This window comes from Pantherophis guttatus, chromosome 6 (genome assembly GCF_059756535.1).
Source record: "Pantherophis guttatus breed Tessera chromosome 6, ASM5975653v1, whole genome shotgun sequence".
In the NCBI taxonomy this organism is placed as follows: domain Eukaryota; kingdom Metazoa; phylum Chordata; class Lepidosauria; order Squamata; family Colubridae; genus Pantherophis; species Pantherophis guttatus.
In genome coordinates this window covers 6,264,639-6,290,021 of record NC_142068.1, presented here as the reverse complement: position 1 = coordinate 6,290,021, position 25,383 = coordinate 6,264,639, and the positions used below count along the sequence as shown (strand labels likewise).

The 25,383-nt window shown below is 40.8% G+C and overlaps 1 protein-coding gene across 1 annotated transcript; it reads left to right on the top strand.

Annotated features, from left to right (window-relative positions):
* The first annotated feature begins 739 nt into the window (after nucleotides 1-739).
* Nucleotides 740-25,238, top strand: LOC117660243 (cytochrome P450 2J5-like). Its single transcript, XM_034408307.3, has 9 exons — nucleotides 740-1,036; nucleotides 6,679-6,841; nucleotides 9,089-9,238; nucleotides 9,926-10,086; nucleotides 12,367-12,543; nucleotides 14,865-15,006; nucleotides 18,439-18,626; nucleotides 22,060-22,201; nucleotides 25,051-25,238. Exons 1-9 carry the CDS (start codon nucleotides 866-868, stop codon nucleotides 25,236-25,238), a joined length of 1,482 nt encoding a protein of 493 aa, XP_034264198.2. The 5' UTR covers nucleotides 740-865.
* Nucleotides 25,239-25,383: the final 145 nt, after the last annotated feature.

Genomic DNA, 25,383 nt, shown 5'->3' with positions numbered 1-25,383 from the left:
TTAACAACGTTGCTTTCCTACAAAGGGTCCACGTGCCTTTGTACCTCTTTTAAGCCTTATGGGAGGGGCCAATCATCTCCAGGCCTTACCCCAGAGTTGTCCCTTTTGTTTTAACTGTTCGTGCCTTCTGGCAGCTCTGCGCATGCGTGCACTAGAGACATGCTCCTCCTGTTGCTCTGCCTCTCTGCTGTCCGACTCTGGAGGCTCCAGAGTCCACGTATCACTCCCAGATGGCCCTGGCTCCATCTCTGCCTCCGACGCAGAGCCCTCGTCCAGGCCTTCCCCAGATTCCTCACTGTCCGACTCCCCTGCCAGCTCCACAGGCTGCTGGCAGACCACAACAAAATGCTAGGTAATACCTGGAAGCTTCTTATCAGACAAATCAGCCATCAATAGACACATAGAGATAAACAAATATACATATCATACTAGAGAAACACTAAAAAAAAAAAAAGCTAAGGAGGAAATAAAAAAGTCAGAGTACATCCTTCCCAGCATCCAACATCCGAATAAACAGAGGTTAACACATGACAAACGAACAGAAAACAATGCCTAATTAAGTTATTGCCACAGAGTAAAGCCAACCCCCATCATAACTGGCAGGGAAAGCCATTATATAAAAAAAGAGAGCAAACACTATACTCATCTTGTTGCCCAACTGGTTCATGAAATATCTACAAGCAAATAGCTAAACTCAGAGGAGAACTCCAGGAACTCCACAGCTCAACCCTGAGCTACCGATACAGGCTGACATACAGAAGAAGAGAAGTGGCAACCACTATAAGACAATCAAGTATTGAGAGAGAACCCAGTTCCTTTCAGTATATTAGAAAGAATCCAGGAATCAACAAGGAGAAAAGACAGCATGATAGAAATATCAATAACTTTACTTGTTCCTCTTCTTTCTCTACTGATTCTGTTCTCCTTGAAACAGTGGTGGTCACGGAGACACTTCCCACCTGGTCCTCCCTCTCTTCCAATCCTTGGAAATGCATGGGCTTTGCAGGCAAGAGATAACGAAGACATTTTGAAGAAGGTATTTATTTCTTAGTAGATATCCAATTAATTAATTAACCAAATCATTAACGGAGGCAATTCTACTTTATTTTCTTTCTCCTGTGATTATCTCCCGAGTTGGTTTGCTAGTAAAAGATTCTGACACTATATTAATATTGTAAATAACTTGATGAATGAGAACGATGCTGATCAAAGTTAAGACCTGCTCCTCAGCTTTTTAGGGCTGGGTGGAGATCTAGGAATGCAGAATCTGTTTGAATTCTAGAAAACAGTTTTTTTTTTTTAATTTTAAACATAATTTGAGAATGGATTTCAAGATGTGGTTAAGCAGAAGTTGGACAGCCATCTTTTGGGGAATTCCCTTAATTTGGATTTGTGAACTTAGCATCATGTTCAGCAGCTCCTTTCAGTGCTACACATCTGTTAGAGAGATATAAACATGATCTTGTTTCTATTGGCTGAAACATTCCCCAGGTTAAAAAAAAATAGTTTGCTACAATAGAAATAAGGCTAAATATGTAGCAAAGCAAATTACAAACTTTATTTAGCGTCTCATGCAAAATCGGATATCAGTAACTCACAGGTAAACACATGTGCGCTAAGGAAATTAAATGGAATGAAAATGTCTTTTTATCATGATTAAAACTGTAAGCTAATTAAAGTGATGGAGGACTCTTCTAAGTTGTGGCAGGTAAGCTTCAGTTGGTTAGGGACTTACACATCGGATATTATTCAAGAATTGCTTGTGCATAAAGCCTTATAAATACTGTGTTTCCCTGAAAATAAGACCCTGTCTTATATTTTTTTGAACCCCGCAATAAGCACTTGGCCTTATTTTTGGGGAGGTCTTATTATTTTGGGGAGCGTGGAGCAAGATGGGGCTCCTCTTGCCATCTTACCTGATTTCCAGCTCTGCATTTAATATTTTCAGGTAGGGTTTATTTTTGGGGGGAGGCTTATTTTACTGCATGTGCTCAAAAGCCCGATTGGGCTTATTATCAGGGGATGTCTTATTTTCGGGGAAACAGGGTATATGTTATATACTTAGCTTGTGATTGTATACAAATGAAGTTTGTCTCTCTGAACCAGTATCACTTATAGGTGAGCTCTGACCTCTCTTTATGTTGGGGATACCCCATAAAATTGCCTTTATCAGTGCTGAGATATAGAGACACAATCTTGTAGAAGTCACAAGTCTACTCTTCATGCTTTTCTTCATTCAAATTTTTCCAAATGACAATCAACATGTTTTTCTAATCATTGCATTGACATACCTTTTCTAATTTCTTTGAAACATTAGTGACTTTAAAGAAAAGGGCGGTGTTTCTTTGTGCGGTGTTTATACATTCACCAACAATTTTCCTCAAATAATATTTAAGAGCTTCAGAAAAATACTAACAATAAACACTCAAAGCATCAGAGGTTTCCTCTTTCTATTATTCCTCCTTACAGTCAAGAAAGTAATTATGCCAACCACAGAATTACTTACTGTCTACTCATTGAAGTCAAAAGGTATACTTCCAGAAAAACAAGCACCAGAAAAATAGCAAATCTTTAAAAAAAAAATGCAGTCAATGGTAGAACTATAATTCCAGTAAGGAGGTTGTTAGCTTGCTTCATACGTCCAACTAAGATTCTCTCCAAGTATGGTTATACCACTGGACATCGTGGCTTTCTGCCTTAGCAGCGAAATGGATTTTGTGAGTGGCTGTGTAAGTTAAGATGATTAATGTTTTATTTCTTCATCTTAGAGCCATAAGCGGAATTGTATAACATTTCTTCCAAAGCTATGTCATGATTGGATTTCTTATTGGATACTCCCATAAAATCCCATTTCCAGGATCCTCGGAGTTTTACCCTTCTTCCTCAAGATAGGGTTAGGGTTATTATTTTTTGCCTATTCTTTCCATGTCCATGAGGAAGGAACCTTGGTTTAATTCCTTGACTGTCTAGGTGGTTTAAAGTGAGGGAATTTGTGGGCAGTGTGAGGTCAGCCAATTTATGGATGGGAACAAAAAGTGTGTGGAAATGCATAGAGGTTGGATTAGATCAGGCTATACTAGGTGTTAATAGCTCATGAGTCAGCATGCAACCAGTCAAAAGCTGCCCCTCTTGAAGCATTTACAGAATACAGAATAAGAGAGTTGGAAGGGACCTAATCATCCACCTTCTGGAAGAAAATAGGCAGATGTTTGCATTAAGATGTTGATGAATAGAATAGAATAGAATAGAGTAGAGTAGAGTAGAGTAGAGTAGAGTAGAGTAGAGTAGAGTAGAGTAGAATAGAATAGAATAGAATAGAATAGAATAGAATAGAATAGAATAGAATAGAATAGAATAGAATAGAATTTTTTATTGGCCAAGTGTGACTGGACACACAAGGAATTTGTCGGTGCATATGCTCTCAGTGTACATAAAATAAAAGATACATTCATCAAGAATCATAAAGTGGAATTTATGGAATTTATATAATATCCCACTTTAGTCTTGTAACTGGGGTGCTCATACTTCATAATGAATCAAGATCGTAATAAAGTCAAGGCCTCTGAAAACTACAATACAGGCAAGCCATTTGTGTACAGAACACAGGACAAGAAGTTGGAAGGGACTTTGGAGATCTTCTAGTCCAACCCTCTGCTCAAGCAGGAGACCCTGTACCATTTCAGACAAATGGTTGTCCAATCTCTTTTTAAAAACCTCCAGTGATGGAGCACCCACAACTTCTGAAGGCAAACTCTTCCACTGATTAATTTTTCTCACTGTCAGGAAATTTCTCCTTAGTTCTATATTGGATTGCTCTTTGGTCAGTTTTCATCTGTTATTATTTGTCCTGTCTTCAGATGCTCTGGAGAATAAATGGAGCCCCATCTTCTGTGTGACAGTCCCTCAAATATTGGAAGACTATTAACATGTCACCCCCTAGCTAGCTATACCCAGTCCCTGGTACCATTCATCATATATTTTAGCCTCCAGTCCCCTAATCGTCTTTGTTGTTCTTCCCTGCACTCTTTCTAGAGTCTCAACATCTTTTTGTATTTTGATGACCAAAAGTAGATGCAACTGTGGTCTTACCAGTGCACTTTAAAGTGATACTAACACTTCATGTGATTTTGATAGTATCCCTCTATTGATCTAGCATAGGACTTCATTGGCTATTTTGGCGACTGCAGCACACTGCTAGGTCATATTTAAGTGATTTGCCACTAGGATTCCCAGATCCCTCTCACAGTTATTGCTGTTCAGCCAGGTATCTCCTTAAGCATTTAGTTTTTCTTGTCTAAGTGTAAAATCTTACTTTTCTCATCATTGAATTGAATTTTATTGGGTATGGCCCAATGCTTATATCTGTCAATATCCTTGTGGATCTTAAGCCTATCTTTTAAAATGTTGGCTATTCCCCTCAGCTTGGTGTCTTGGATCACAGAAAACACATTTTATAAAGGAGAAGCTCCTTTTTCACCCCCTGATGCCTTATTCTACTAGTATTCAGGGGTGGGATTCAAAAATTTTAGCAACTGGTTCTCTGCCCGGTTGCTGGGTGGGCAGAGAAACGGACCCATTTCTGGACTTCCAGAACTTCCGGGAAGCCCATTTTTCACCCTCCCCAGGCTCCAGAGGCTTTTCCTGAGCCTCCGGGAGGTTGAAAACAGCCTCCCCCGGGCTCAGAAGGCCTCTGGAGACTGGAAATGGCCCATTTCCAGACTTCTGGAACTTCCAGGAGGTCCATTTTTCATCCTCCCAGAACCTCCGGCCGGGCACTGCCACGTGGAGACTCCTGGGAGGGGAGGGGAGGGGTGGGCGGGGCCTGCCAGTCATTGCAACTACCAGTTCGGCAAATCAGATGTAAAATTAGCATCCGGTTTGCTCAAACTGATCAGAACTATCTGAATCCCACCCCTGCTAGTATTCATTCCAGACTGGAGTGGAAGAAAAAGGAGGAAACATTTATACCACCTGAATGTCACGAGGAGGCACGTCTCCACACCCAGCTTTTGAAGGCTGGCAAGATGTTCAGAACAAGGCAGGGAAGGCAGGAGTTGTGGCTTCTGCATTATTTTCATGTCCCCTACCTCTAGAAGACACAGCAGGCTACATTTTCTCCTGTATAGCCAAGTAACATGTTGTCCCTGAGCCTGCTAATCTGTATGCATGTCCTACGTCTCCTCTGGATCAAGAGGAAGGGGGCTTGGAACAGCAATTGCCAGAAGCCCGGGCAGGACATTTTCTCTGCAGCTAGCCCATTTCCAAATACCTTCCTTTTTTTGCCAGCAATCCCCCTCCCCAAATTTGGCCTATACTGTTCAGTTTGAGGCGAGTTATCTTCCACTTTTTCCTCACATTTGTATTTATGTCTTGAACCTTGGATAAAAATATCCAGTGATTGTAGACACCAACTTCCTAACCTCAAGGAGATCAAGTTTCATGGATATCCATCCGGATTGGCGTCTCACATTACTTTTCTCTAACACTTAAGAGTGCAAAGCTTGTTCTAGTCCATTTACTTACAGCTTGTTAATCTTCAAAAAACAGTTCACACTCCCTGATCTGATAGACTGATCAAAGCAGTCAAATTATGGCACACCCTTCCAGACTGAAACCAACTAAAGATTATTATTTCACAAGCACGAAGTGCCTTCACTTAAGGGATCAAAACAGCTCATAACTCCTGAGAGTAAGGCCCCAGTGCTTGAGGAAAAAGCCAAAACTGTAAAACAGCAATGGGGCCATCCAATATTCAGGAAGTGTGGCATATGGCATGCTATTTCATCAAAGGGATGGACCAATACAGAGAAGGTATGTTTCATGGATTCCTTGCATGGCCTGGAGATCATTGCCAGAGATTATTTACAAGTGCGACCAATGCAGTTTCTGTCCCATAACCGGACCTGACACTTGACTGGAAGGCAACTGTATAACCCATTTCATCTGAAGCTGCAATGGATAGAAACAACCCAGGCAGGTGGGATCAAGAGGGCCTCCTTACAAGGTAATGTCTCCTCCTGAAGTGAAGAGTTTATTGCTGCCTGAACCCACCTAAGCTGTCACCATCCTAGACACTTTCACCAGCCACAGGGATAGGGGTATAATTGAGAGTGGTTAAACTGACAGCATCAAGAAGCCTATCTACTGCATCAGTGTTGTGACTAAGGCCCAAGTAGGTAGTAATCGACGCAAACAGTCCCAAAACAAACAGACTTTATTAGAACAGCTGAAAATCAACTCATTCTCAGCATAGTCCAAACTAAATTAAAACAAACTCTTCATAACACAAATTCTTCAGTCTAATCACCAAACTTGGTATAATTAAGCAAATTGCCAAAGGCTTCTGTGCATGTGTAGAGCTTTGAAAACATGGAAAAATGGGACGCCATGATTTCTGCACTTGTGGGCTGAGTCTATCAAGATATAGGAATAATACACCCTTGGAGTTACATAGATGTTTTTAAACATCTACTTCTTTTCCCCTTAATATTCCATTTTTATTTCCTAATAAAGTAGCAGAATTTTAGGGGGGGGGGAAACCAAAACTGTTAATGGTGGGAGAGTTGAATATGAAAATTATTCTCTGAATTGAGGAATAGAAAAAAGCTGATGGCGACAAAGTAATATTTGTTTTATTTTATTGTAAAAAATTTTTCCCGTTTCTGATTTACTCCCCAGCTGGCTGAGAAATATGGAAATATATACACATTGTGGTTGGGGAATCAACCTGTAGTGGTACTGTCCGGATTCAAAGCCGTAAAAGAAGGTTTGGTTAGATATGGAGAAGAATTTGGTGGTCGGACTCTAACTGCTTTCTTTTTATCTCGAGGAAAAGGAAGGGGTAAGTTGCAGAAAGTAAGGAATTTCAGCATTCTGTTCATGCCAGCCCTACTAGGAAGGTTGCAGGAATATGGTATGTGTAGTCTAGTAAAAAGAAGGACTAGGGTTGATATAACAGCAGTGTCCAATATTTGAGAGGCTATCACAAAGATGAGGGGATCATCTATTCTTTTTAAAGCATCAGAAGGCAAGACAAGAAGCAATGGATGGAAATTTGTCAAGGAGAGAAGCAACCTAGAACTAAGGAGAAATTTCCAACAATGAGAACAATCAACCAGTGGAACAGAAGTTGCCTTCAGAAGTTGTGGGACCTTCATCACTGGAGGCTTTTAAGAAGAGACTGGACAGCCATTTGTCTCAAATGGTATACTGCAGGGGTGAAATCCAGCAGGTTCTGACAGGTAGTTCAGAGAACCGGCAAATACCACCTCTGGCTGGCTCCAGAGTTGGGTGGGAATGGGAATTTTGCAATATCCTTCCCCTAGGAGTGGCGAGAGAATGGGGATTTTGCAGTATCCTTCCCTGCCATGCCCACCAAGCCACACCACACCCATCAAGCCACAACCACAGAACCAGTAGTAAAAAAATTAGATTTTACTACTGGTATAAGGTCTCTTATTTGAGCATGAGGTTGGATTAGAAGACCTCCAAGGTCCCTTCCAACTCTGTTATTTTGACTCTGATAGATAAATCAGATCAGAATGAATTCCACACTAAAAGCAAAGCTATAATCTATTGAGATCAAATAAATAATAGAATCTTGTAAGTCTGATTATACTATGCTTCCCTCCTTTTTACACTTCATGGAATGAGGGAGGTGTTGGCCTGATCAACTTCTGAATATTATCTCAATGATCTCATTATCTTAAAGAACTTAATAAATGTTTACCTTGTTCTTGCATAGTCTTCTCAAGGTCACTGCTCTTACTGTCTATAGTTTGTCAGAGTTTTTGTTGTGGAGGTTAATAAAATCAATGAACCGTGAACCTTTGTCTCTACGTATTTCTACTTTGTCTGGGCAAAATAGGAAACTCTAATTCTTTATTCCATTCAGTTATTACTCAGCACTAATACAATACTAGAAAGACCAAAATTGTAGGCTTACTACATTACATCAAGACCTTTAGCAATTGCGCTATGTGTTTCTGAGAATGAAAAAGTCACGCATTCAAACTGCTTATCAACAGATGTAATTGCAAATCCTGCACTGAGTTACATCAGACAAATATGTGAGTGGAGAATGATAGCAAAGGTATCATTTTCATCTATTAATGGAGCTAAACTATAAACAATGCTTACATCTACCTTTTCTGTATAATACATTTTAATTCTGAGAACTGGATTATCCAAGAGTATCAACTTAATCATTTCATTTATCAAGTTGATTTTTTTTTTTAATTTGATTTATATGCCGCCCTTCTCCGGAGACTCAGGGCGGCTTACAGTGCGTTAAGCAATAGCCTTCATACTTTTGTATATTTATACAAAGTCAGCTTATTGCCCCTATAAACTGGGTCCTCATTTCACCTACCTTAGAAAGGATGGAAGGCTGAGTCAACCTTGAGCCTTGGAAAGATTCGAACCAGCAGTAAATTGCAGGCAGCTGTGTTAATAACAGGGTGCGTAGACCACTGTACTATCAAGGCTCTTATTGACTCTTAGTGACCATATAGATTTCCTCTAGGAAGTATCAACTTAGTTTGACAAAAATCAATGGATTCTCTGTGGCCTTATTGATACTAAGAGATTGGTCAATAATGGAAAGATAAATCTATGGCTCCGAAGACCTGCTATTATTGCATCTTTTAAAAGAGTTGTCTGTACATGCAGATTATGCATGGGTGATTATAGCAAAATAGGATTATCTTTTATTGAAACTTACATACATACATACATTTATGTAAGAGCCATGGTGATACAGTGATTAGAATGCAATATTGCAAGCAAACTCTGCCTCACTGCCAAGAGTTCGATCCTGACTGACTCAAGGTTGAATCAGCCTTCCATCCTTCTGAGGTTGGTAAAATGAAGACCCAGATTGTTGGGGGCAAATATGCTGACTCCATAAACTGCTTGGCTGCAAAGCACTATGACGCAATATATAAGTCTAAGAGCTATTGCTATTATATAAGCAGGTGTGAACTACCATAACGATGGTTTCTTCTACAATGCTAATTTGTCCTTTTAAAAAAAAATGAACAAAAATGAATGCAATCAATAATTTGTCCTTGGTTTATTATGTCTTCAGGTATTGTGTTTTCAAATGGTCACATCTGGAAGAAGCAGCGACAGATTGGTAATGCTTCTTTGCGGCTGCTGGGATTAGGGAATAAAGTGATCGAGCATCAGATTAAAGAAGGAGCCCAGCAACTCATAGAAATCTTTGCACGTTCAAAAGGTAGGTGTCATTAGCCATGAGAATGCTCAGCTGGTAACTAAGACTTAGTGGGTTTCTGTCAAATAAAGCAAGATTGACTCTGTTAAGGAATTCACAGAGTAACCCTTGAGTAGCAAGGGTGTGTACATAAAAGCGATTGAGAGTAGTTACGAATAAACACAGTCAACACACAGATTCACTGAGTTGTGTTTACTTTCAGGAAATAGTAAGGCACAGTCCAATAAACAGTCTGGTCATGCAAAAATGCAGTTATGCGTGACAATTGGAAGAGAGGCCCTTCGTATCCTGTGTACTATTTGTCAGGTCTGGAATTTTAACTGAAGGAATACCAATCAAAGACCTTGGATGGTTGAAAGTAAAAACTGTACGGACAGCAGCAGAGCCCTGATTTATTCCACATTTGTAATAAGGGTGGGCACCATATTTACAATGGCACGATTTCCTGCCAGCTCCATGATGGGAAGAGCATATAACAAACACCTAGATGGATATGATCTTAGTAACTTAGGCGCTTGTGTGATAAGTTGCTTTGCAAGTCACCATTTCTATCTGAAAATGGATGCATTTTATGTGACTTTCTATAAAAAAATAAGAAATTGCCTTAAGACTCCAGTTGTCCCTGAGTTCTCATTACAAGTTCTCAGTACCAGGGGAAGTTGAATTAATGATATATATTTTCCTCTTCAGGGCAGCCATTTGATCCTTCATTGCCATTGATGAATTCAGTCTGTAATGTGATATGTGCTTTTAGCTTTGGGCACCAGTTTGCATTTAAAGATAAAAGGTTCCGGAAGTTAGTTGAAGACATTACGACCCTTGTAAGAACAGCAGGTCGTATTTTTCATCTGGTGAGTGATCTTTTATACTAGAGCAACCAGATCTCTAACTTGCCTAGAGTCACTGCAAGTTTAATAAATAAACAGATGATAGATAGATAGATAGATAGATAGATAGATAGATAGATAGATGATAGATAGATAGATAGAAAGATAGATGAGAAAGAGAAAGAGAAGATAGAGAGATAGAGATAGAGATAGAGATAGAGATAGAGATAGAGATAGCGATAGCGATAGCGATAGAGATAGAGATAGAGATAGAGATAGAGATAGAGATAGAGATAGCGATAGCGATAGCGATAGAGATAGCGATAGCGATAGTGATAGCGATAGCGATAGAGATAGAGATAGAGATAGAGAGAGATAGAGATAGAGATAGCGATAGAGATAGAGATAGAGATAGAGATAGAGATAGAGATAGAGATAGAGTACTTAAACTTATATACCGCTTCACAGTGCTTTACAGCCCTCTCTAAGCAGTTTTTACAAAGTCAGCATATTGCCCCCAACAATCTAGGTTCTCATTTTACCCACCTCGGAAGGATGGAAGGCTGAGTCAAACTTGAGCCTTGTGAGATTCGAACTGCCAAATTGCAGGCAGTTGGTGGTCAGCAGAAGTAGCCTGCAGTACTGCATTCTAACCACTGCGCTACCGCAGTGGTAGATAGATAGATAGATAGATAGATAGATAGATAGATAGATAGATAGATAGATAGATGGAAGGAGACACTCTCAGGAAAATCGAATTCCCAAAACTAAAACTTTATTGGATACACCATGTTGGTACTGAAAAAAACAAAACCAGCACTGGTTTCCTGCGCTGATGCTTGCCCAGTTAAACAATATTTTCTCTTTCTCCTTCCCCTGGATGATCACATTGTCCAATTATGAGACTGTCTTTTGTTATGAGAAGGGTCCATCTCTTTCTCAAGCACCTGCAGCGGTGACCTTGCTGGCTCCAAGCTCTCACAATCTCTGCACACATTCTGCACATTCCATTTCCCCCTTCCCTCCCCACAGTTCATTGGCAAGTTGAAAAGTGTTAAGTTTTAAATGAAGCAAAGCAATTCAAATTTGACAGTTACTATATTGACCCTTTGAAAAAAGTGAGTAATCCTACCTGTTCTCTCTCTCTCTCTCTCTCTCTCTCTCTCTCTCTCTCTCTCTCTCTCTCCCTCTCTCTCTCTCTCTCTCTCCCCCCTCCCTCCCTTCACACTAACTCTTTTGCAGAGGGAAAATTCTATATCCGTGATGGCGAACCTATGGCACACGTGCCACAGGTGGCACGCAGAGTCATATCGGTGGGCACGCGAGCTCAGCTCTGGCACTCATGTGCGTGCCAGCCAGCTGCTTTTCGGGCCTTCTGGGCTCACCGGAAGTTGGCAAACAGGCCATTTCCGGCCTCTGGAGGGCCTCCGACTGGTGGGGAAGGCTGTTTTTGCCCTCCCCAGGCTCCAGGAAAGTTTCTGGAGCCTGGGGAGGGCAAAAAACGGGCCTACTGGGCCCACCGGGCCATCTTGTGCCAAAAGCAGGCAGAGGGGTCATGCACGCATGCATGAAGGGGCGGGGTGCATAGAATTATGGATGTGTGCACACACGCATGCGACCCCCCCTCCCCCCACTTTTGGCACGCAATGGCAAAAAGGTTAGCCATCCCTGTTCTATATTCTAACTATTCATAATACCCATGTTTTCCCAAAAATAAGACCCAGACTTATTTTCTTTTGGGCACCAAAATAAGCACTAGGGCTTATTTTCAAGGAATGTCTTTTTTTTTTAATGTACAGGAAGCCCCCTTCTTCTGCTTGCATGCAGCAGGGCAGGAGGCCACATGGTATGCCAGTGCCGCTGCCATGAGGTGGGGGTGGAGCTGTCCCATGTGTCCCGCACTGGCTTACCTCAGGGCCCCTGTAGTCAGGCCAACCATGCCCCAACACCTGCCTTGCCTTGTGGTGGCAACTCCAACACCGGTGCCATGGCCAAGAGGCAGTTGTTGGGGCATGGATGGCCTGGCTGCAGGGGCTCTGAGGTAAGCTGGTGTGGGGCGCATAGGGCAGCTCCACCCCGCCTTGCCTCACCTTGTGTCAGCAGGACCATGAGCAACCAGACAGAATGGGCGGCTGGCCAGCCAACTGTGCAGGCACTTAAGTAGGGCTTATTTTGGGGGGGAATAGGGCTTATATTAGGTGCATGTGTAAAAACATGCTAGGTTTTATTTTCAGGATAAGTCTTATTTTGGGGAAAACAGGGTAGTATGAAGTGATGGAATTTTTTTTTTATTTACTTTTTTAGCTTTATGAGGCAATCCCGTGGTTGATGAAACATCTTCCAGGACCTCACCAGAAGGGTCTGGAGTCTGCCGAGTGTATCCTTTCACTTGGAAGGGAGGAAATAGAAAGGCACAAGCAATATCAATCTCTGCATGAGCCACAGGATTTCATTGATTTCTATCTACTACAAATTGAAAAGGTATTTTGCCTATTTACCTACATATTCGTTTATTTTTTTGTTTTATCATATCAAGTTATGCCACCCATTTTTCATTAGGATCCATGACGTGATGGGATATGTATTTGGAAGTTTATATTCATAGAATGCATTTAGAATTTTCTTATTATTTGGGGACTGTGGATTGTTGTGGATGACAGGTGAAGGTCACGGAATTCAAATACAGGGCATTAAAAAAAATCAAGGTTCACTATAGGGTTTATTAGACATAATGGAGGGGCTCTTCTCCAGGGTCTATGACAATTCACCACGGCCAACTTGCCATGGCCAACTTGCCATGGCCAACTCACCATGGCTAATTCACCACAGCTAACTTCCCATGGCCAACTTGCCATGGCCAACTCACCATGGCTAATTCACCACAGCCAACTTGCCATGGCCAACTTGCCATGGCTAATTCACCACAGCCAACTTGGCATGGCTAACTTGCCATGGCCAATTCACCACAGCCAACTTGCCATGGCCAATTCACCATGGCTAATTCACCACAGCCAACTTGCCATGGCTAACTTGCCATGGCCAATTCACCATGGCTAAGTCACCACAGCTAACTTGCTGCAGGACAACTGTAAAAAAATTTTTTTTTAAAAAAAAATTTCAATTAAAAAAAAAACAACCCAGAAAGTCCAGTTGCCTCTTGATAAAGCACCTTTGGGACATGGAGGGTATGTTGCAAACCCCATTGGTTGCAGACGTCTGACTGGCAGAGACTAGACAAATGGGAAACTTGTCCCTAGAGGTGAGGTGAGCCCCCACTCTTTTGGCCTTACAGAAGAGTTTCATGACCTGGTTTTGCCAAATGGCCTGGAGGGGGGGGGAGTCTAAGGTGGCATGCTTGGGGATGGGGTTGGGCACTCCTTCTGCCTCTTTTATCTCTTTGTAATTCTCAACTTTTAAAATCCTTTTTTAAAAACTCTGTTTTAATCTTGTTTTTAATTATGGTTTTTATGGTTTTATTGCAAACCACCCACTTAGGTGAGATGGGCAGTGTAGAAGATAGATAGATAGATAGATAGATAGATAGATAGATAGATAGATAGATAGATAGATAGAATCCCAGTGATGGGATTCAAATTTTTTTTACTACTGGTTCTGTGGGCGTGGCTTGGTGGGTGTGGCATGGCTTGGTGGGCGTGGCTTGGTGAGCATAGCAGGGGAAGGATACTGTAAAATCTCCATTTCCACCCCACTCCAGGGGAAGGTTACTGCAAAATCCCCATTTCCTCCTGATCAGCTGGGACTTGGGAGGCAGAGAATAGATGGGGGCGGGGCCAGTCAGAATTTTTACTACCGGTTCTCCGAACTACTCAAAATTTCTGCTACCCATTCTCCAGAACTGGTCAGAACCTGCTGAAACCCACCTCTGATAGGTAGGTAGGTAGGTAGATAAGTAGATAGGAAGGTAGGTACGTAGGTACGTACGTACGTAGTTAGAAGAGATAGATAGATAGATAGATAGATAGATAGATAGATAGATAGATAGATAGATAGATAGATAGAGGTGGGCGGGTGGGCGGGCAGGTGGATGGATGGATGGATGGATGTTATTTGTGGCTAATAACATTAAACATATTGAAGGAAGCCTAGAATTTACTGGTTTTTTTGTTTGTTTTTTTTAAAGTTTTTATTAATAAAAAATATGCAAACAAACATAAATACATTAAGACAACATATATAACAAACAAACATCAATTCAGTCCCATGACTGACTCTTAAAATTACTACATCGGTGGGTTATTTTTCTATTTCTCTTATCTTTCTCTATTCGTATCTATATCTATGTTCATATATTTACATATTTGTATATAGGGCATTATAGTTCACTCTTTATTTAATTCTATACATCCCTATTGAATAGTCAAAAATTGTTTTTATATTCCCATTTTTCCCTCCAGCCAGCTGTACCATCTTTGCCACACTAAATAGTAATCAGTATCGTCTTTCTCTTGTAGTTCTTTTGTGGGCTTCTCCATTTCTGCGCATTCTGTGATTTTGGCGATTATTTTGTCTTCTGTTGGTAACTGCTCAGATTTCCAATTTTGGGCACAGAGTATATGTGCTGCTGTGAGGATATGGATGATCAGATATTTTATTTCTTTGGTGTATTGTGCTGTGATTATTCCCAATAGAAAGATTTCCGGCCTCATTTCCAATTTTTGTTTCTTCTTTAATTTCTTCAATCATTATCTTAATTTCTTGCCAGTATTGTTTTGCCTTTCGGCATGACCAATTCTAGGAAGCCTAGAATTTATTGTAAGTGGAATTACTCATTCTAAACACAGAACAAGAATGACCCCAACTCTGTCTTTGGTGAAGAGAACCTGGCTTGCTGTCTGCTTGAATTGTTTGTTGCTGGAGCAGACACAACACATTCTAGCCTGATGTGGGCAGTGCTTCTGTTGGCAAATCATCCCGACATCCAAGGTGAGACAATTCTGGGCAGTGGGAACAATAACTAGAGTGGAAAATACACAGGGATTCTTTGACATCTGAAAAACTACTGAATGATGAACTTAATCTTCACAATAATATTCTATGGAAATTTGGAACCTATAATAAAGATGATTAGTTTGCAAATTAAAAGAAACCCGATAGTATAAATATAAAAAAAAATTAAAATATTTTATTTTACCTTTCTAAGGTAGGTAAAATGAGGACCCGGTTTGTGGGGGCAATAAGCTGACTTTGTATAAAATATACAAAAGTATGAAGGCTATTGCTTAATGCATTGTAAGCCGCCCTGAGTCTCCGGAGAAGGGCGGCATATAAATCAAAATTTAAAAAAATATATTTTATAATGTTACAGAAAAGAGACCATGCCAGCTCTTTGCCGAAGGGAAAGATTTATTGCGCAAGGTTCAGCAGCGATAGCTCGATCAAAGTCTGAACCCCGAAGGGCCAATACATTCAGGTTTATATACTTTTACAATCAAGATATACAATCGAGATATTCATCAACTATGCATGATTACCACATAAGAATAAAACAATCCAATTTCCTTGTTTTCTGCATGAGAAGCACAATTGCTTAACGCATTGTAAGCTGCCCTGAGTTTCCAGAGAAGGGCGGCATATAAATCAAATTAAAAAAAAAAAAGGTGATCAATCTTGTGCCACATTGCCAATCAAAGTAGGTGCAGTCATCTTGGTCTTGGATCTTATCGTGCCTTCCAACATTACTCTAAACAATGACATAATTAATAACCTGGTGCTAACCAAGGGTGAAATTCCTCATTTTTCTATTTTATTCCCCCCTTTGGAACTCTTTTGACTTTTCAAGATGAGTTCCATAATTGTTTGTGTCCGCAATTCTCTCATACTCCCACATAGCCATTATTTGAGCTACCGTCTCCCTCTTTGCCAGCAAGGACAAACTGTTTGAGACAGCTCGTACAAGAATTGGTAATACACAGAGCAAGATTATACACCCTGCAGCAATTAGACCTATGAGTGCTACTATTGCTTGCAGCTCTGGGAGTTTTGGGAACCAGCCTGAGAAGGCATCTGCTAAATTGAACCCTTCCCAGGTTTGAACCGGGACATGGGCTATTTTTACCATTTTATCGGTTATTTCCTTAATGACCTTTCCACTATCATCTATTTCAATACAGCAATTAGACAAATGAAACTTACCACACACACCTCATTCTTTAGCTAGGAGGTAATCTAAGGCTAAGCGATTTTGCATTATGTAGGTTCGGGACTTCATGCTTTCAGCGGCCAATTTGGTTACGCCTTTCACAGTTTCATTTGTTATTATTTCTACTACAGCTTGTAACCTTATTAAGTGGTTTAACAGGTAAATGGGGGTACGGTACCCGTAGGTGCCATCCTCTGCCCAAGTGGCTGGCCCATGCACTTCTATGATTCTCTCTGGTGGCCATTCATCATCCTTCCAATGGCCTATTTTTACCTTTTCTATTAATGATGTGTCAACGGCCGCCCTTTTGGCTCGGATATTTCCTACTTCATCATACACTGGGACTCCCAACACCTGCCACTGACGGAGGGGCAACAGAAAAAATCCAGGTCTTATGATTCCCAAAACGCATGTACCACACCAATTAGCTGGGAGTTGACTATATGCATATTTTCCACATATCCAGTACATACCATCAGGGGTAACCAAGTAAGGGAGGTATTCTGAGGCTGGAAGATGTTAGAGGGCCATTACACTCAGGTTTATATACTTTTACAATCAAGATATACAATCGAGATATTCATCAACCATGCATGATTACCACATAAGAATAAAACAATCCAATTTCCTTGTTTTCTGCATGAGAAGTGGATAAGGTCATCAATCTTGTGCCACATTGCCAACCCAAGTAGGTGCAGTCTTGGATCTTATCATGCCTTCCAACATTTCTCTAAACAATGACATAATTAATAACCTGGTGCTAACCAAGGGTGAAATTCCTCATTTTTCTATTTTAATAACACTGCTGTAGTAATTCTGTATAGGTAGTCCTCGACCACAACTGAGCCCAAAATTTATGTTGTATAATGAGACATTTGTTAAGTGAATTTTGCCCCGTTTTACGACATTTCTTGCCACAGTTGTTCAATGAATCACTGAAGGTGTTAAGTTAGTAGCCCAGTTGTTGAGTGAATCTGGCTTCCCCATTGACTTTGCTTGTCAGAAGGTCACAAAAAGGGATCATGTGATCCTGGGACGCTGCGACCGTCATAAATATGAATCAGTCGTCAAGCATCTGAATTTTGATCATGTGACCATGGGGATGCTACAGAGGTTGTAACTGTGAAAAATAACAGATAACAGATTAACAGAGTTAGAAGGGGCGTTATAGGACATCTAGTCCAACCCCCTGCTCAAGCAGGAGACCCTACCCCATTTCTGACAAATGGCAATCCTATCTTTTCTTGAAAGTCTCAAGTGATGAAGCTCCCACAACTTCCGAAGGCAACTTCTGTTCCATGGGTTGATTGTTCTCACTGTGAGTAAATTCCTCCTTATTTCTAGGTTGAATCTCTCCTTGATCAGTTTCCATCCATTATTCCTTGTCTGGCCTTCAGGTGCTTTGGAAAATGGTCATAAGTCAGTTTATTCAGTGCTGTTATAACTTTGAATGGTCACTAAATAAACTGTTGCAAGTCGAGGACTACTTGTATTCGTAATTCTATGTAGTAGTATGGAATAATGAACCAGGGGATTGACTAAATTTTCAATATATTGAAATTTTCAATATATTGAATAAGTTTAAGTTATCGTGCATTCTGCTTTTATAGATTCAAATCTGCACTTACGGTAATTCTGAAAATGATGGACGGAACATTATTGTAATAGTTTTTCTAAGCCTACTCTACCTCCTGAAGTATTGGTTCATAAATACACTCATAGGAAATAATTTAAGAGGGGCTCCTCCGGGTGCCGTCAGCCAAACAATGTTGACTGGCGGCCCCCAGGGGGAGGGCCTTCTCTGTGGAGGCACCCACTATCTGGAATGAGCTCCCCCCAGAAATACGGAGAATCCCGGATCTGCGCTCTTTCCGCCATGCGCTTAAGATCCTTTTATTCCAGCAGGCCGGCCTGGACTAAATTTCTCCCCTTTCTAAATTTTAAATCGCAATTTTAAATCTGTTTTAAATTATTGGGATTTTAATTGTCTTGGGCTAAAATATTAATTTGGTTTTAATTTGGTTTTAACTTTTGTTATTTATGTATTTTATTCTGTGCCTGTTCACCGTCCTGAGTCCTTCGGGAGTAGGGTGGTATACAAATCTAATAAAGAAAGAAAGAAAGAAAGAATTTAACAAAAACAAGATATCTGTAAGAGATTATTCAATCATAAATGGCATCATTCAAAATGGATTTGCCTTTCTCTCCCCCCACAGAAAAAGTCCACAAGGAGATTGAAGATGTCTTTGGTGCCTCAGGATCAATCTCCTATGATGATCGGCACAAGCTGCCCTACACCAATGCTGTGATACATGAGACTCAACGAACAAAATATATCTTATTTATACCAATACCGAGACAAAGCCTAAGAGATGTGAAGATGTGGGGTTTCCACATTCCAAAGGTAGAGAAAGAAGAAGCCCAACATGGCAGTTGAAGAGATATGTCTGCTCAGGAATTGCAATCCAAACAATATGCACAAAAATAACTTACCATATTTTTCGGAGTATAAGATGCACCAGAGTATAAGACACACCTTAGTTTTTGGGGAGGAAAATGGGGGTTGGGGTTGGAATTCTGCCTACCAGGCAGAATCTGGCTAGTCCTAGCACATTCATTCGCTCGCTGGTTTTGAGGTTGGGGCTTGTTGGGGCTGTGCTTCTAAAGCACAGCTGATTGTCAGAGGGAGCAGCAATTAGAAAAGCAGGCAAAGCACGGAAGATTGCTTTACTGGTGTTGGGGCTGAAAAACAGCTTCAAAAGCAATAGCTGATCCTCGGAGGGAGCTCCAGTGACTAAAGCAGGCAAAGCACGGAAGGGGTAAGAGAAGGCATCATCAGCTGTTCCGGGTAGCCATTTTGGGCACCACGCAGGGTTACATTCCAAATATAAGACGTACCCAAATTTTCAGCCTCATTTAGGAGGGAAAAAAGTGTGTCTTATACTCCCAAAAATACGGTATATATTATTTTCTTTGAAATGTCCCAAAGGTGCTTTTTCAAGAGGCAACTGGACTTTCTGGGTTTTCTTTGAAGATGTTTCGCTTCTCATCCAAGAAGCTTCTTCAGCTCTGACTGGATGGTGGGGAATGGAAGGATTTTGGATGAGAAGCGAAACATCTTCAAAGAAAAACCAGAAAGTCCAGGTGCCCCAAAGCACCTTTGGGAGAACCATGACCTGGATGACTGAGAATCTCCATAGACATTTTCTTTGAATGGGTTTAAACTGACAAAGCTGAACCATTTCAAAAGTAAACTGCCAAAAATATTACAGAAAAAAAATTCAAAGAAATTAAGGGCTGAACCTAAGAGAGCTATGGTCATCCATGGTCTATTGGCTATTCCTCCCTTTGTCATATCTCCTCACTGGTTGAGGGATATCATCTACTTATTCTGCTGCCACCATATGGCCAACCAATAGGTTCTTTAGGTTTCAGAGATAACAGGCTGACATGAGGCTGAAATGCCCAAAAGTATTTGAATGAGTAAATATTAGGAGGATCACAGAGATGAAGATATACTACTCCAGGTCTCTACAACTTGCTAACAGAATGGCAGGAGATGGACCCCTCTTGACTTGGAAGTTGCAACGCACCGTTCTAGGACTTTGGGTCTATGCCAAACTTCCAAGTGGCTATAGAGTTTTGCCACCTTCTAATACTTTTCTTCAGAGACAGGGAGTTGAAAAAATAACACCTGGAAATGGCTTGATAGCACATATTGTCATGATTTGGTCATAACTGAAGCTCACTGAATGCCAGGGATATTGTTTTTAAAAAGAGGGGGGTCCTTAGCAGCCAATATCTATGGATGGTCTGATGACATCTCTGGTTAATAATTTGGAAACCCCCACAAGTGACTCTTTGCTAAGAATATTCCTGGAGGAGGGGATGCTTTCTTGTGTAGATCCACTGCTCCCTCTCCTTAGATTAGGGGGTACTTGTCCTCTTTATTTTGATTGCCAAGTATGGAACAAACCATTGTTCCAAATAGCAATACAGATGAAATGTTCATATATGATAGTGATTTAAAGCAGATTGATGCCATCTTATATACAGTACATATGGGGGATTTGCAATGCAAAGGTTAATAAACTATACATACATTATGGATAAATAATCTCTTTTACAGACCAATACAGATAATCCTTAGGTTAGTAGGATAGGATAGGATAGGATAGGATAGGATAGGATAGGGTAGGGTAGGGTAGGGTAGGGTAGGGTAGGGTAGGGTAGGGTAGGGTAGGGTAGGGTAGGGTAGGGTAGGGTAGAATATTAGAACAGAATGGGATAGGAAAGGATAGAGTAGAGTAGAGTAGAGTAGAGTAGAGTAGGGTAGGGTAGGGTAGGGTAGAGTAGAATAAGAATAAGAATAAGAATAAGAATAAGAATAGAATAGAATAGAATAGAATAGAATAGAATAGAATAGAATAGAATAGAATAGAATAGAATAGAATAGAATAGAATAGAATAGAATAGAATTCTTTATTGGCCAAGTGTGATTGGACACACAAGAAATTTGTCTTGGTGCATACGCTCTCGGTGTACTTAAAATAAAAGATAAATTCATCAAGAATCGTAAGGTACAACACTTAATGATAGTCATAGGGTACACATAAGCAATCAAGAAATAGTGAGTTCAAAGTTATGATGGCACTGAACAAGAAGAAATTATGACAGGTCCTCAAAATTGTAGTTGTTGAAGCGTCCCTGCAGTCACCTGATCATGATTCGGGTGCCTGGCAACTGGCTCGCAATTAGTGTCCTGCAGTTGCATCATTGCATTTGCAATCTTCTTTGTCAGCTTTTCACAAGCAAGGTCAATTGAGAACCTGATTACTATTACTATTATTATTATTTGCCACTGATACTCCATATGTATCTCTCCTGGATACTCCACCTCTTCCCATTTCACTGTCATGTGAGGTCTAGAAACCAATTTTTTTTAAAATTTGATTTATATGCCACCCTTCTCCGGAGACTCAGGGCAGCTTACAATGCGCTAAGCAATAGCCTTCATCCTTTTGTATATTTATACAAAGTCAGCTTATTGCCCCCACAATCTGGGTCCTCAATTTACCTACCTTAGAAAGGATGGAAGGCTGAGTCAACCTTGAGCCTTGGCGAGATTCGAACCTGCAGTAATTGCAGGCAGCTGGTCTTAATAACAGGGTGCTTTAGACCACCGTACTACCAATGTACTACCAATGTACTACCAATGGCTCCCCATTGTTAGTTTCATAGCTTTGGTCACTATGTCATGTGGTTCAGGGGTGGGTTCTACTTATCTTTACCACCGGTTTGCAATGGGAACACGCGCGAACCCTCGCTTTGTTCGCGCGTGCGCCTTGCTTCTGCGCATGCACAGATTGCTGATGACGACATCCTGGGCAGTGGGCGGGGCCTCCCGCCAGTTTTACTACCGGTTCTTGCGAACCGGTCCGAACCAGGGGCAACCCACCACCGATGTGGTTTCTCTGACCTTCCAACTACACCTCCGTAATTCCCCTGCTCCAGTTCTTTCCTCCTGCAGGAATATACCTTGGGAGGACGTATTGCCCTGCATTGCCATCTTTGATTGTCAGATTCATCACACCCTGGTAGGGAAGAGTAACAAATCTGAAACTATCTCTTTCTTTTAATGGATGAAGAAAAACCTCCATTCTGCAGATTAGTTGTTGCATTAAAAGGGAGTTTGGAAAAGCTGAAAGAGAGAAAGGGAGGCAGGGAGAGTGATGGCGGTCTATTGCCAACAAATGCTTCCTCTACAAATATCTTCTACTTTTTTGCATATTATGAAACAGCTAAAGTTTTTCCTTTCTGTTCTGTTGCTATTGAAGGGAAGCATCGTTTTGGCTGATCTGCGCTCTGTTCTTCTGGATCCTGAGGAATGGGAGACACCTGACGAATTCAACCCAAATCACTTTTTAGACAAAGATGGGAATTTTCAGACTCGAGAAGCGTTTTTGCCATTTGGCGCAGGTAAATCGAACTATTCAAGGCAGTTTGTGATTGATAGGCAATTTGTAATGTTTTTCAGGAAATTTAAAGCCGTTCTTTTCCTTTTCATTGACTGCTAGAACCTGAAGCTATGGTCTCATCTTAATCTCTGTTTCTTTATTTCTTTATTTCTTTATTATCAGATTTATATACCGCCCTTCTCCCGAAGGACTCAGGGCGGTGCACAGCCAAAGTAAAAACATAAATACAAACATTAAAATACAGTTAAATAAATATATATATATGTTTGGTCCCATAGTTAAAAATATATATATCCCACCTCTACTAGCTAATATTGCCTTCCTTTCAGTAGCAGAACTGAACATTATTTTATATAGCAATTCAGTGGAAGCTCGGGAGAATCAATAGTCTAGCACATCTCTTTCCCTTTTCGTCTCTCTAAACTGCATAGAATCATAGAAATACAGTAAGTGATTGGAAAAGACTTTGGAAGTCTTCAAGTCCAATAAACCTATCCAGAAATGGAATCCTGAAATGATCCGACTCAAAGTGCCATCCAACCTTTTCTTGAAAAGTGATGGATTAGCCATGATTCCAGGAGGCAGGCTGTTCAACTGTTAAATAGTTAAATAAGAGCCTTGGTAGTACAGTGGTCTAAGGCACCCTGTTATTAAGCTGGTTATTAAGACCAGATGCCTGCAATTACTGCAGGTTCGAATCTCGCCAAGGCTCAAGGTTGACTCAGCCTTCCATCCTTTCTAAGGTAGGTAAATTGAGGACCCAGTTTGTGGGGGCAATAAGCTGACTTTGTATAAATATACAAAAGGATGAAGGCTATTGCTTAACGCATTGTAAGCCACCCTGAGTCTCCGGAGAAGGGCGGCACATAAATCAAATTTAAAAAAAAAAAAAAAAGCTCTCGGAATCAGGAAATCATTCCTTATTTTTAGTTTGAATCTGTTTGTGTAAAACTTCCACCAGGGTTCTTGTCCAACTCTGAGGAATTCTGAAGAATCCACATCCTGGACAGCTCTTCAAATCTTAGATGATTGCTAATGGAATGATGGTCTCCCTCAGCCTTTTCTTCTTTAGGCTAAATACATTCAGTTCCTTTAAAAAAATTTTTTCATGGGATTAACCTCCAAGTTTCTCATCATCTTTTTTTTTTCCTGCCCTTCTTCCAGTTCCTCAATATCTTCCTTGTTTTGTGGCAACCAAACCTGAAAATAATGGTCCAGATGTGGTCTGTTCAGTGTAGAGTGGAATTATTACTTCCCATGATCTTATTTATTTATTTATTTATTTATTAAATTTATATACTGCCCTATTCCCGAGGGACTCAGGGCGGTGAACAGCAAAAGATAAAAATACATGTAATACAAACGTTAAAAAACCAATTAAAATATACTAAACACTCTGGTCCTAGATAATTCAAGACATCCCAGTTTAAAACAAAATCAAAAGCAATATAAAGGGAAAGTTAGGCCAGGCCGGCCTGCTGAAACAGGACTGTTTTGAGGGCACGGCGGAAAGTGCGCAGATCCGGAATCCTCTGTATCTCTGGGGGCAGCTCGTCCCAGATGGTGGGTGCCCTCACAGAAAAGGCTCTCCCCCTGGGGGCCGCCAGTCGACACTGTTTGGCTGACGGCACCCTGAGAAGCCCCTCTCTATGGGAGCGTACTGGGTGGTGAGAGGCTATTGGTGGCAGAAGGTGGTCTCGTAAGTAAGACCTCATACCTCTCTTGACCTCATACCTCTCATGATGCAGCCCAGGTTTGCACTGACTTCTTGGCAACTGCAGTACACAGCTGGTATATAAATTTGTGGCCAGAATACTCAGATTCTTCTTAAAAGTACTGATGGGGAGTTAGTTGGGAGGTAGTTGAAGACTTTAAGGGTTCTTGTTTGTAATCCAGTATAAGAGGTTCACTCAGTCTGCTCCCAAAACTTCAGCTGATATAAATTGAGTGAATTGGCAGTTGGTCAACTTGAAGGAAAACTATGAGGTATGGGGAGATTTCTCCTTCATCACAGTTGCTTTGCTGAACAATAGGACTAGCTGAGACCACCAAGGCTCCTGGAAATGAATGGCTTAGATCATATAATTTTGAGGGGGTTCATATAATTTTACAATGAAGTATAAACCAACTAATTACACATACAAAGCCAAAATTGGCATGTCGTGCGCTGCATTTGCAAAGTTTTTAACCAAAATTTGGCCATTTCCAGACAGCAAACATTTCTGCCTCCCAGATTTATACAAGAGAAAATGTGTGCTATGCTTTTTGGACCATTTAAACATGCTGTGAAGTTTCTGAAAGATGCCCTAATTAATTCATGAGCCATGAGCCAAACTTCAAAAGAAATACAGTCATTTATTAGGAGAACCATTTCAGCAATATTCGGATGCAGTTAGAACTAATCCCACGTAGATTTACGTTCCCCTATGACCCTGTCTCTCCCCTCCTCCCTGGCCATGTCATAAATCACATTCTCCAATTAACCACTTTGGCTGGCTGTGAAACCCAACACCCTCCTTCTGATTGCGGTAAGAAAGCAGGTATGGAATGTAGCTTCAGTTAGGGAAATCAGTCAGCTCTATCAGTTCTCCCTCCCTCCTGCTCATGGCAACTTGAAACCTTTGCAAGTTGACACATGCATTTTGATACTGAGATACCATGAGCATGTCTTGGAGTGGGAATGTTCTGCTTTGAAGTGCTTTTTCCAATTCAGCAAAACATCAGCGGTATATCAGAATATCCTTAACGAATGCTCATCATTTGTTTGCTACAGATTCATCCTGGTGCCCAAGTGGTCTTTCACTACAGATTATTTTTCATTTTCTGTCCTTCCTATCTCTCTTTCAACAGGGCAGCGTGTCTGTTTAGGAGAAAAGTTGTCAAGAATTGAGATGTTCACCATCCTAACCAGCCTGCTGAGGACCTTCCATTTCCAACTGCCCAAAGGAGTGAAAAAGCTCAATGAGAAACCTATAATAACTATGGGACTATCTCCATATCCTTATAAAATCTGTGCTGTTCCATATCACACGTCATAAAATCCATTAATTGAGTATTAATATATTTCCTTTTAACTTTAACTTTTTTTACTTAATATTTGTGCCCTGTCTTGAAACGCGTTCATTTTGTTATATTCTAAAACTACCAAGAGCCTTGGTAGTACAGTGGTCTAAGGCACCCTGT